The sequence below is a fragment of the Takifugu flavidus genome, chromosome 19, assembly GCF_003711565.1.
Source record: "Takifugu flavidus isolate HTHZ2018 chromosome 19, ASM371156v2, whole genome shotgun sequence".
Lineage (NCBI taxonomy): Eukaryota > Metazoa > Chordata > Actinopteri > Tetraodontiformes > Tetraodontidae > Takifugu > Takifugu flavidus.
In genome coordinates, this window is record NC_079538.1 from 11,147,977 (window position 1) to 11,161,731 (window position 13,755).

Consider the following 13,755-nt stretch of genomic DNA (forward strand, 5'->3'; position numbering starts at 1 on the left):
TTGGGTATGCATTGTTTTATTGCAAAAGAAATTTATTTTCACGTCTTATTTGTTGATCAAGTTTGATTCCAGTTTCAACACAGTCTTGTATTACTCACAGTATGATTTGGTACAGGGTTAAATATGTGACTATACACAAAAATACTCCTGTAGTTTTTCCCGACACATACAAATATATTGATAAGAGTATAATCTCCTTGAGCATAAAGATCTCTAGGAATGTGACAATATCACAACACAGCTGTCAATTAAAGTATCAAACCTTGTATTTTTTTGCAGAAAAGTATCATATAAACATGACGACTCCCAATAATCATTGGATTTTAAGCACACGTATGTGCTACAGTATAAATGTGACATCTTACAAGAAACACGCACGATTTTGTGATACTGTGTTAGGATCACTGAGCCCATTCTGAAGCATGTTTTCTAAAAACTACATTGTTTACACACTTTAATCGAGAACATATTAAGACCACTTGACTATATTACATAAACTGTCACAAAAAGGCAGAATACTCAAAATGTGTGTTCATATTTGAACACCTATATTAGCCATAGGCCGAGTTTCTTTTTATCAGAAAGGATAAAGATGTCTGATAAAAAAAACTCGAGCTATATTGAATACAATGAATGTACATGTAATATATGATACATGACCCTCATACCTGGACATTGAGAAGTGTCAAAATTGAGGTGAAAGATTTAAAACTGCAAATGTATTATATATATAAAAGGGGAAAAGTACGTGAAGTGTGTACAGTTCTCATATTGTAGTGCTCACATCTGTAACTGGCAGTGAGTTTAACATATTAAGGTGCTGATGTGCTGATTAGTCTGAGAAAATCAACCCTTTCATTGGCTCAAAGTCAAAATCATATTTGTGCAAAATGGTCAGAGTGCAGTTATGAACAGCAAAAGAAAATGACAACAATAACAGATAAATGTCTGTAGATATTTCAAGTTTCTAGATTCAGTCAGGTTGTACTGCACCACCTCTGGGGTGTTAATGAGCAAGGCACTTCACCACCTGCTCACGCAAAGATTCTCCTTAATAAAGTTGGCTGTAAATGCCACAGATCAGTTAAATAATGCCGAGAAAGTATTGCACATAAAATAACTCATTCATTAAAATAACAAAAAACTAATTTAAATTATTACAAAATGGCGAATTAATACACATCTGATGTAGTTCTTATGCTTCTCCACGGAGAGTCGCTGTTTCACACATGTCAACGGTCTCAGAGCGGCGAAACTGGGCTTTCATCCACCTGGGGGAAAAAAAGGAGACATTTCATTTGAAATAAAATAATTTCATCATAGTTTAAAATGTTCTTCATCTGATTACCTTTTGCAGAGAATCCTCTGTCTCTGCTACAGGTTCTGTTATTGTATTTTCTTCAAAACTCAGACTTTTATTGGTGCTTTTCTTCAGAGCTTTAGAGGGTAATTGTATTGTACCTTCTTTTCCTGATACCCCTGTTGATAGGGATAAAATTGTCAGCTTTGCGTACTTAATTTCTGGTGAAATATAGACAGGGAATTCCAAAATCAGAAAATCTAAAATGGCTACTACAACTGTTAAAGGAAAAGTAAACTGTTATATTTACAAAACCTATTTACCTCTATAGTTTACAGAAAAACAGTTCATTTAAAATATTTTTTGTTGAAATATACATATTAAATTCAACACATTATAAAACAGTTATTGGTAAGATTGTATAAGTGCACTTTTACATGCCTGACAGTGACAGATGTCGATGGAGGCCCGGCCTCAACAGCTTCCACACCTTTACTCTGGCCAGCTCGTCTTTATCTGTGGATGAGGCTGTTTTAGCGCCCGTGGGGGATGGTTTACTGTCGCGAGTAGGAGGGGTCTCCGTCAAGCTCATCCGCCGGATAGGGATGCGGCTCACCTGTGGCCGCAGCTCACACCTTGACATGGAACATAGGTAAATTTTAGCCATCACACATCATTATATTAGAGTGGGAATAAGGTCAAGTCCTACATTTAGATTTTACTTAGATTAAGTAAAGTAGTAGTAGTTCAATTAGACTCACTTGCTAAATTTGATAGAAGAGAGGATGTGATCAGTTACCAAGTCTTTACCAGCCTAGATGGAGTAAGGCAAACTTTATTTACTCATTAAATGTTGCATCTGTGTAAATATAGAAGGGATTGTGTTCTTCACTAGGAAGGCTAAGCTTACCTCTTTATGGGCTTCTGTAGGACGATGGGAGGTTGGAAGAGTTCGGCTTATTCTCCCCACATGAACAGGACGCATTTTGGACCAAGTGGAACTGTTACCACCAGCTTTTAAGTCTGGGCAGCTGTTGCCTGTTGAACAAAAGAAGGGATGTAAACACGAGGACGGAAAGACAGGAGAAAAAAATTCTACTGCATCATGTCAGTGATAATAAATGGATTCCTTACAGCAAAGAGAAATGAGTCACCACAAATGGTACAATAAGTGCTCCACCAAGCAGCGTGTTTTATTCAAGAGATTAAACAGAGACAAGTTTGAGGAACAGCTGCACAGACAAACACTGAGTGGTATAGAAGGTTAGCACCACATTGAAATAAACACACTGAAGCCCTAGTTAGAATGTGAATATTGAGTGTATGTTTTCCTAAATCTGGTTTGGATTTATACACTGATCAGCCACAATGTGGAAAACATCAATTTCATCCAGGCGCACAACCACAGTGCAAATCCCCTAATAGTGTCGCCACCTCATCATGGACTATATAACAACAAAGGCGACCTAACGGGATATAAGTCGTTTGTCGTAGTGTGGCTGATCACTGTTTGTGCACTATTTAACACATCAGGGAAAAAAGAACATAAAGGTTCACAGTGAAAGGAGAATCAAACTTCTGGAGTCTTGTTTTCTCATCTTTTCAGTTCATGAACCTGAAGGTCAAGTCACGCATAAGCCATCAACTCATCAAATAAAATGTACATACATAACATAATCTCAAGGCATTGTAAAGAAACGACTGATAGCTAAGAAGGCAGGATGAAGATCTAACATTATAGGAAGGCACAGGAACTACAAAGTTGCACAGGAACTACAACAAGAGAAAGAGCAACAACAAATTGGGCTCATCTGACTGCTGCTCTGGTCCCAAAACACCCTCAAATGCTCAAAAAGAGTTGAGAGCTTTTGTGATGTTTACATTTATACACCAAGACAACACACGTTTTCACATCTCTTACCCATATAAATGCATCAACTTAAAGTGACCGGAGTCATCCAGATGGCCAGTGGTTTGGTCAGATATTGCTTGTCGACAAACTTAAATTTGAAATAAAATTAAATGTTAAAAAAACCCTCACTCTTCAAAATACTTTTGATCTGAAAGTTCTCATCTACTCTGGTTTCTACATCTGTGAAATACAGTTTCATGTTATACAAAATAAAGGGTGCTTTTAATTCACACACAGAAAGAGAAGAAAAAATAGGTTGAGCCTTATTTCTTAAACTAATTTCATGAACAAAAGTGCAAAAAGACTCTGACCCCCATAAAGTGCCCCACAAAGAAAAGTCAGACTTGATGCAGTGCCCTCTGATCCAGAAGTGCCGGAATCAATGTGGAGCAGCTGTTGTATAGAACATCAAGTAAATGTGACATGATCATGAACAAATGTAGATTATGTATTTTCCCAACAAATTTCATTCACAAGTTATATTTGACAACATATCTCAAAGGGATTATTCATCATATAAGGTGCAAAAAACTGGAAATAAATGCTATATTAGAAGAATCTACAACAATACTGAAGGTACTTCAGAAGAGCTAGCACCAGTGATGTAAATTCCACACACACCAAATTAAACAGATTACCACATATTTGTAGCTGTACACAGAATGAACAACTTTAACGGCTCACATTCACACAGTCGCTCAGCCTGCACACACTGAAACACATCTTCCCACAGGTGTGGTTATATTCAGTCCTGGGGAGGCCTTGCTGCAGTGTTGGTTGCTGGAGGAAGGCTCTGCAGAAGCAGGGGACTCAGTTTGGAGAGCAGCCCAGGGTGGGGCAGGGCCTGTAGGGAGGGGAGCAAAGTGGAGAGGCTGGGGGACTGCAGGGAGTACACACCTGTCATAGTGACGGTGGCCGGGAGGGGACAGGAGCCAGCTGCGCACACCGAGGAAGACGAGGAGGATGAGGAAGAAGGGGGTGAAGGTGGGGGGTGGGAAGGGGTGTGGCTGTTGCCGGGAGACCGTAAGATAGAGCGGTGATGGGGAGTGCGTCTCCTCTCCTGAGGTTTAGGTTCTACAGAGTGGGAGACACACATACACCTGCTCAGACACATGCAGGTACTGTGTGTGAGGCTGTGTGTGTGTGTACGTGCGCCGAATCCGTCTGTCTTTGGACAGTCATTTAACCACACAAATACTGAGCGCGAGAGTAAAGTTTCTTGGAAATATTCGGACCAGGTCCATGCTTTGTCACCACAGGCACATGCATGCGGGTACACACACAAACACGCACACACGCACAATGAAGCACCGGTGTGGGTCATGCAAAAGCCATGCAACGCTCGGGCCACAAACATCAGTAGCACTAGATTACCATCTGGCTAGAGGTCAATTTCAGAACAATTCTCCCACTAATTCATCATCAAATTACCCAGACTATGCAGGTAAGAAATTCCAGCCAAAAGCAGACGCAGGGGGGGGATGAACTTACCCCGAACTGGACCAAGTGTCTTGTTGCTTCCTCGCCCGCCAGCGTGCGTACTGCTGTTGTGCTGCACGTGAGCTCTTGGTGGAGGACAGCCAAAAGTAAAGCTCGGGGAGTTGTGCATCTTTGGCGAGGGCGTCTGGCTGCTGTTGCTGTTGCAGCGCGTGCGACTGATGGTGTTCTCTGATGTTGATCCAGAGAGACAGCTGAGTGAGAAATCAAGAGAAAACCAGGCGTTATCTGTGTGAAATAAACTATAAAACAGTTGAAATGTAACTGGAGAAGGCAAACTCACCTGTTGAAGCTTTTGGGTGGCGATGCCTTACTGCCACTGTGGTGTATTCTCAGAGGAGGAGGGGCGTGTATGTGGGTATTCAGGCCTTTGGTGTTGCGGACGTGTTTAAGGATCCAGGCTCTCAGGTTTGTGAGGCAGCTGTGCTCAGAGAGCACCAGTCGTGACCAGGGGTTACACTCAGCCATGTCTAGGGCTGAAACAGCAACAGCACGCCCCACCTGGCCAACCAAAACATTACATTACTGCTGAGCAACTAAAGTGGGAGTTCTTTTGTGCTGCTAATGTGCACAAATGTCTTTGTTGTTGGGACAGCCTGATTTTCTTACCTCTTCAAATATTTCAGGAGTGTATTTCGGAGGGAACAATGGGGGTGGAGGTGGAGTGGCCCGTCCATTATCATGGCAGGCAGGTGGGATGGCATTCATAGTTTTTCCCGTGTTGTAGTTGCATTCCAACGTATAGCTGGTGGGGAGCCAACAACAAAATGATTTTACTTCACACAGACAACGACTGATTAAGAGAAAACAAACAGAAAAACTTTACAACAAGCAATGAAAGGAAATTCTCAAGTCGGACCAAAAGCAGAGTTAACAGTGAAAACCCTTCACATTGTTGGATTTGTGTTGCCCTCTGACCTGTGAAGCAGCCCAATAGCCTTGTGAATGGCCACCCGCCCGCTGCCTTCTTTAGACTGGCCGTCCCTCTTGTCCCGTGCGTACATGTTTTTCTCAGAGAAGTTACAGCCCAGAAAATCAAAGTGGGCGGAGTTAATGGCGATCAACCTCGGGTACAGCATGTTCTCCACCTGCACAGAATGAAGGTATTAACACATTTAAGGATGTAAAACAACACATTCATATTAAAAGAACGTCTACGTGAGTGTGAATAAGCTCACTAAGAAATTTTACCTGTTGGCTCTCATCAGGAAGATTGTTTCCATACATGAAGCATCCACGTTTAGAGGCATGGCCGTGTAGGTCAACATAATAAGCCACTCCCCCTTCGTTGACTGGTAGAACCTGCTCTGCCACTTTTGGTCCAGTTTCATCCACCTTAACAAGCTCTATAGTCTCTGAACTGTTCTGGTGAGACTTCCCAATCTCTGTACTGACCCAAGCGTTTTCCTCGGTTACCATGGGAACTTCTGAGATCGTAGCGTTTGCATCCTTCTCTGCATTCCGCTGGTTTAGGCTGACCTCAAGAGCGGTGAAAGGGGGTGGCTGACTGGCAGGTTGGGTATCGAGGGGTACGGTCTTGATGCATGGAGAGCTGAGCTTTTGCGAGCTGGGCTGTAGGTTGTGCAGGCGGTAGCTGGTGTGGTGGTACAGCAACAGTGCTTTGGCAGCGTAGATGGAAGGGTGCAGCTCCGGACTGGGATTCAGGTACTGCCTGTTCAGGTTCACACCCCTGGAGTCAGTCCTGCAAAAACAGTCCGTTCTGTAAGGAGCCACAAAGATTCCTCTGTGTTGCGTTGCACGGGAGGTGCATGTCGTCGAGTGGTTCTTACCTGTAGTGCCCACGTACAACCCCGTCTGGGTTGAGCATCGGAATGAGCTTGAAGACAAACATGTTTCGCAGGACGTGAGCGCGAGGGTCATCTTTTCTGAGGATCAAGTTGAGGAACCCGTTAAACACGAAGGATGACGGCGTCTCCCCAGGGTGCACACGACTGCTAAGGAAAAATACCTGGATGCACAACCGTTGGAATAATATTAGTTGTCAGGTGTATTATGATGAAAGATAACGCCGCGTCGTACCTTTTTGCCCGGAAAGCAATGCGCTCTGGGCGTACTGGCATCGGGGAAAAGCTTTGGGAGGCGAGGTTCTCTCTCCTCTTGCATTCCACTACAGTTGGTCACAGTGAGCAGGTCCACCCTGTTGCCATCTAGAGAGTTGCACAGCAGCTCCCGATGGTAATACACAGTGCTTGGCGCACTAAGGATTTGAGGAGGGCAATGGGAAAAAACAAAACTCCACAAATTAGAGAGGTGGCAAAAATAAGGCAAGATTGGAAAAAGAATGAGTGTTTGTGTTTTACCTGTTTGGAGTAAGTTGAGCAGCATCGAGGAAGCTCTTATCAAACTGATCCAGCATCTCCTGACACTCACCATAAGAGAATGGGAAGCAGAAGGAGAAGAAGGTGGTCGCCCCTCTTACCTCCGACTGCCGGTGGGTGAATGAAAGGATGAACTGATTATTCACAATCTGCCGAGTGAGAGAAAGAAGACGTAAATGTCAATATTAGAAAGACAAGGAAAAATTGAATGTTTTGCTGGTTCTTGATGTTTACATCCACAGTGGGGGTTTACCTCAGATGTGGGTCTGTCGCGTACCCTTTCCCACCGGTTCTTGCCAGGAAGAGTCCGTACAAGGGGAGCCATACCTTGACTGTAGAGTTTCCTTTGGTTATTCATGTTCATCACGTTGATTTTCAGTATCTTCCCAGGTGCTGTACCTTTTACACTAAAGTAAAACCATGATCTGTACACAGAAATACAAACAATATAATGAGCATTAAAGCAAGCATCTCTGTTATCTACTGGAAAAACTCATGGGTAATTTCCGATACCTGTTGCCGTTCTCATGCTCCGTGCCACCACAGTCTGGTTTTGTCCACACATTGAACTCATAGTCTGGGCTAAGGTTTGCCCCTGAGGGGCCACAGCTACTGGGGCTCGTATCAGCAGGAGGGCTGGCATTGTCCTTCACCTTTTCCACTCTTGCCAGGTTCCCCGAGTCAAATTTGGAGCTGAATACAACATTACCAAAGCGGGCTTCCATGGTTCTTGTACTTTACTCCACTCGGCCAACTAGAATATGAGATGAAAAATACACAGAATTAGTCCAATTCTTGGGGCACATTTTTAATTTCCTTTTTTTAAATTTTGACATCTTATGGACGCGATCAGTCACCTGGAAATCCTTTTTCAGAGCCGATTAGACATACTTATCTTACTGGGCAAATTTTGATGAAATATATAATAGAGTATTATGAATATTGCATTAATAATAAGGTATGTACATAAAGTAATATAACAAATACACATTAATAGGTTTTGGATTAAAGGATTAAAGTTAAGTGTGGGCTTGACAATATTTTGGGGGTAAAATCGTATATTTTTAGGACCTTAAAAAGCTGAATATTTATAAGTTAGGTCGTTATAGAGCCTGCTTTCTCCATTCGACTGGTAAAAGATGTAGAATTCGTTAGCGGTCCACTTGAAATAGCGACACCTCGTGGTCATTAAAGATAGTGCCACCACAGTCAGAACAATACACTATTTTATAGAAACGCTCCTTTGACACGATTTTTTTCGATGTCAATAACCCAGATGAATTGTTTTTGCTTTTAAATCATAGACAGTATAACTGCACTTCTGTCACACTCAGTAAAATAACCGCTGCAGTTGTGTACAAGAAACAGGGTGATAACAACAGATATAGTATGTCCATAACACGAGCACATAAGGTAGAGCAAAGTAAATGTTGAAAAAGTAATAGCAATAAAATACATCGTTTACTACATAAGTATCAATTGTCAATGCTCACGACTGTTTCACAAAGCTAGCAGTCAGCTAACATTACGTTGCTAAGCTACTGGGGCTAACTTAGCTGTTCACTGCTGGATACGACTGTCTTTTCTACAACAGTTTCTCGCAATATTGTCAGCACAGTTTACCTGCACACATGCATTTAAGCACGACGGTGAAATCAAAATTTCACAAGACTATTTCCCCTTGGTTTCCATGTTTATTTTCATCGTCCTTCTCAACCCTTAATTCGATTCATTCTTCTGTGTGTTGCGTTCACGTCTCTCTGCAAAATCGATGATGCATTCACTGTCTCTAACTGTAGGATTAGGCGAAGGGTATCCGTTCCGGAAGGATATGACACAATAAAGGAATGTTTCATTGAGACAAAAATAGGAATTCGTAGTTTACCGTTGACGTATGAGACGTTTCAACATTACTAATGAATCAAGTCTACACAAGCAGTTCCTTTTTGGGGTAGATCAGTCTGGGCTAGAGAAGCAGAGGGTTCTCAACTCCAGCCCTAGGTGGAGACACAATTTGAAAGGTGTGCAGCTAACATCCAGGTGCCAGGAGGAGGTGCCAAGCAATCAAGAATAAAAAAATAATTTCCCCACATAGGCAGTAGTAATACAAGGTGACATGCCATAGTAGGTTGCTTTATGATCAAAGGCCAACATCCCTCCAAAATCAGTTTTTCCTTGACCATTATCAACATTTTTAGAAAGAAAATTCAAAATTCAGTTATTTTGCTTACTGACATTGAATAATTGTTCTTAAATTTCACATGAAAAATCACAAACTTCATGTGTACTACAGAACTACCTGCTACATAATGGAATGGAATTTTATTTTGATTTGGGACAACATTCCAACAACGTTTAGAGCAGAGGTATATTCATCCACACAATACCACATATACAACAGCTATTCCTCAACAAAAAGGGATTTTTTCCCTTATATATCTGAAGGTGATGTACAATAGATTTGAATTTTATACATGCAATATTTTATTCAAGGAGACAGACACAGCATGTGTTCTTTTGTTGAGTTACTTCCTCTGAAGTGCAGCTCCAACGCTCATTACATGTGATTCACAGCATATGTAGTCTTTCCTCCCACATGGCTGCTGTTTTAACAGCTGCTCTTATTGATGTCTTCTGTGCTGGACCTAAATTTACAAAGAGAGAGAAAAACTGACAGCACCAAACTATGCGAAAGGCATGCAGGGAATGTATATTCTGGAAGTGCTTTTATTGTTGTTATTAGCAGCAGCCGCTGTACATTTATGTTCGCCACAGCAGATGGAGGACATTAACACACAATTGACTTGTCAAAAACATTGGTCCATTAAAAAGCGTCCTCCAACCCTCACATATATTCTACTGACCAGTAGCAGGAGGAGCTGAAGGGTGCCGTGTGGATCGGACGGGACACTAGAGGATTCACACGTAGGCGAAGCATCTCTGTGTCCTGCCTGAGGAAAAGCATGAGTGGGGAGGACGAGCTTGGCTGTAATTGTAGCCCCGTGACCTGAACCTAAATAAGCAGAGGAAGATAAGACTGGATGAGATGAGATGGGAATAACTTAGTCTTTACTGAGCCGGCAATTATTCCCCACTTATTGGATCCTCTCATCAGCAACAGATTGAAGGATTTAGAGGAGAGAGCTTCAGTTCAGTTGGGGAAATATTCGAGTGCGTGGTGTTGCGGAGTTCCAATCTGCTGCGAATATGGAAGATATCGAGTTCCTTTATTTCTTCTTACTTGGAAAAAAACAAACAAAAACATTTTAGTGCTGTAAAATTAAAATGAGGACATCTGTTTCAGGTTGGTGTTTAACGTTGACTATTGAGGGTGAAACGGTGATTTTAGACACAGTCCTTCCTTTAGTCTTGTACAGGTGTCTGACGAGACAGTTGTTGTCCTGTTGAGTCATCTGGTGCTCCAAAATAAAACCCACTGAGTGCAAGTTAAAATGAAACTGATCCCTCATTCCAGGAGCTAGGGACGTCTCCTGGGCGTCCTGTGGGTCCCCTGTATGAAAGGCATATATCTCCCAACGACAGGCACATGCATTTGTATTATTTCTTTTTTTTTTTTTTTACTTTGCATCTGTAATAATGTGAAATAAAAACAGTGCTATGCCTGCTCCGGGGAGGTGGTCTGCTCGTCATAATCTATCAGCTGTACCCAAATACCGTCTACAGACAGTCTCTTCCACGTGCACCTGCAGTGAGTTCTACTGGAACGCTGCTAACCTAATTCCAAGGTAATTTATAGAGATTTTCAAGTCATTTGTGTCTTAAGTGTGAATTTATGTTTAGTTATTGATTTTCTTTCCACTTAGAAGAAAGCATCCAATTCCCAAAATACAGGAGTGGGAATAAAGGGAATTTCTCAGCTTTAATATTTTCAAGACATGACATTCATATGAGAAAAAAAAATAACAATCAAAAAATAATAAAATGAATGATACTCATTAGAATTAATTAGAAATTAAGTGCAGATTTGTGAATTTCTTTGTAAGCATTTCACTAAATCCTTTTGAACTTAAAGAATTTCCAGGAACCAACTTCCTGGAAACAGTCTTTATTCCTGACTTGGAAAAACAGCTGCAACTAAAGCAGGGGCAGCGATGCGCCCGTGTAGCCTGCACACTTGTTCCATCACATCTAAAACTGATTTGCATTGACTGATGCATTGATCTCTAACACCATCTCATAACCCTTTCCCCATCATAGCCGTGCACCCTGACCTGGACATACGTTCAGGCACATTTTCCAGTCTCCAGAAAGTATAATCTACATGTCTGTGGAATATGGAGAGAAACTGAGGGTGCTTATATTAAAAGCTTATAATAAAACATCATTTGATGGACGTATCCATCTCTGTTCAGCTCTAGCTTGTCCATTACATATGACAACCAGTAATACAGTAAATGTGACCAATATTCAAAGATTTCTGTGCTGTTTACAAAAGCCTGATGGTTCAGCGTTATTCTGTTTTATCCTTCTTCTTCTTCCAGTAATCAAATTTCACTTTCAGCATCCTCAGCAACTGAGAAGAGGTGTCTCGAACGGGGGGGCACAGAGAAAGAAAACCAGAAACAATGCAGATATTTTAGTAGACAATCTTATATCTTTGGGTGTGAATATTTTTTATTAATGCCCGTGCTGCGCTTTGAAGGAGGAAACAGTTTAAATATTTCAGTCACACCAGCTGTGGGGCTTTCATCGCTGTGTTTTGTTCACTTTGTTGCGAAACAGCAAAAGAAAGGTGCATGTTTCTGCACGTGGCAGTCGACTCTGCAGGTGGACCGTGACAATGGCGAATATGGACACGGCGTCTTTATTGTTAAAGCTGAAAAATACATTTTTCTATACTGAGCGTTTATTTCGGGACTATTACACAAGTATTGCAGCTCTTTGCAACACATTACTCATATTGCAACTCGCTATTTACTTTCAATTTGCAGTCCAATTTATGTAAACTGAGCTTTTGAAAAAAAAAATCTTTTTAAGGCCTCTGTCTTCTTGAAATGCAGGAGAAAAATAGTGAATTCTTTACAGTTGGACACCAGTTTTATTACCTCTTGGATATATTTCTTGGCTCCTGAACAGCCACTCTATGCTATCTGAAAACTGCTGAAACAAAATAAAAGATAGATGTTGCACAAATTATTTAGAATTCCTGAGAAGTCCTGACTGAAGGTACTTTAATATACTCCAAACTTACATCGGCCCCAGCATTCAGGAGAAGCTATTAAGACTCTGAGTAGCAAACAAAAAGTTGTGACGGACCTAACGGAGCTAAAACATCTCAAGGTGTTCTGTTGAAGTGACATCAGAGTTAAAAAGATCTAAAAGACATCCCAAGCCTGTTCCCTTCCTGCTCAGAGGACGCCCACTGTCGAGCGCTTTGATTCGCCTTCCAACTCCATCAGCCGTGAGACGTGCCATCAATCACCGATTCCACGATACAGGACTTAGAACAGAAACTTCCTGAGCAGTGCACATCCTCTCATACATGCTGGGATGAAGAAAGGTCTGTTTTGAGGTGCAGCGATGGGGTTTGATGAATGGCATTTTTCCCACCACAAGAGGGCAATGAAGCCTTTCCGCTGGCCTCCTCCTCCTCAATCACGATGAGGGAAACGGAACATGGACACACAGTTCAAAGTCTGGGCACTTGGTGACAGCAGATCCCGCAGCAGATCACAGTCGGGAGACCATCTTCAGCTTCATCTTCTTCAGAGTCCTCGGTCCGTTTTCCTCTTTAAATGGTTATTACACAAAAAACAAGCATTTCTCACCTTAATCTGTTGATTTGTGCACCAGATAGTATCAGCGAGGTGCTGATTAATCGGTTTTTTTGTTGGTGATGCATTTGCAAAGATGATTTGTTTGTGTTTTGGTTTTATTCAATCTTATTTTCTTCTCTCTGTCGTCTGCGTTTGATCACTTTTCTGCAAGTGCTGTAACCAGAAGATAATGTTTTTGTCAGATGACCCCTGTGTGCTTCTTGCAGCCTGATGCTTTTAAGTCATCCAATGCCTTTAATTAATTGTAATTCATGAGAGGGAGAAACAAACATAACTCATTACTGAATGTTAATTGTTTTTTTTAGGCTTTTATAGATGAAGAGGATAATACCAAGTATACTTAAGACCTGAGTAGAGGAAAAATCTGACTCTAACGGGATTAAACACACACATGCACACACACATGCTGTAAAGTATATTATCTAAAAAGCCTGGCTTATGTTATGTTCTCATCTGCATGGGCAAATAAAACAATTGGCAAATTAATATATAGGATTTGTGTGTGTGTGTGTGTGTGTGTGTGTGTGTGTGTGTGTGTGTGTGTGTGTGTGTGTATACTTGATTTCTTGATATTTCAGTGTAATAACTGTCATGTAAAGACCAATAATTAAACAGGAAGGTTAGAATGCACATATTATACTAACTTTTGCATGAATAAAACAATTATTAAATGTAAAAACACTCCTGACTTGTCTGGATTTCCAATAACACAACTTGTGTTCCCGGTGGTGTCATTTTGAACCCAAAGACAACAAAAATGGGCTGAGACTCATTTTGGCCACGTGCCGCCAGCTTGCATCTATTCTCTTTATTGTTTTTGTTGTTGCTGGAAAACAATATGTATCGTTAATTGATGAATTTGTGCCAGATTTCCAGGCTGAGGGAATGGACTCATAGCATGGCCTAGTT

The 13,755-nt window shown here is 41.4% G+C and overlaps 1 protein-coding gene across 3 annotated transcripts; it reads right to left on the minus strand.

The window, feature by feature from the left end:
• Positions 1 to 8,830, minus strand: agbl5 (AGBL carboxypeptidase 5). Of its 3 annotated transcripts, XM_057017763.1 has the most exons (17): positions 8,672 to 8,830; positions 7,562 to 7,802; positions 7,302 to 7,473; positions 7,031 to 7,197; positions 6,750 to 6,927; positions 6,500 to 6,678; positions 5,901 to 6,411; positions 5,628 to 5,797; positions 5,319 to 5,454; positions 4,993 to 5,210; positions 4,704 to 4,903; positions 4,110 to 4,286; positions 2,211 to 2,338; positions 2,062 to 2,114; positions 1,742 to 1,935; positions 1,349 to 1,479; positions 1 to 1,271 (listed from the first exon to the last, which is right to left on the minus strand). In XM_057017763.1, exons 2-17 carry the CDS (start codon positions 7,771 to 7,773, stop codon positions 1,242 to 1,244), a joined length of 2,856 nt encoding a protein of 951 aa, XP_056873743.1. In that variant the 5' UTR covers positions 7,774 to 7,802; positions 8,672 to 8,830; the 3' UTR covers positions 1 to 1,241. The 3 variants fall into 3 exon arrangements, with proteins under 3 accessions (XP_056873743.1, XP_056873744.1, XP_056873745.1); XM_057017764.1 differs by lacking the exon at positions 4,110 to 4,286; XM_057017765.1 differs by lacking the exons at positions 1 to 1,271; positions 1,349 to 1,479 and having other exon boundaries at positions 1,839 to 1,935; positions 2,062 to 2,133.
• Between the last annotated feature and the right edge of the window lie 4,925 nt (positions 8,831 to 13,755).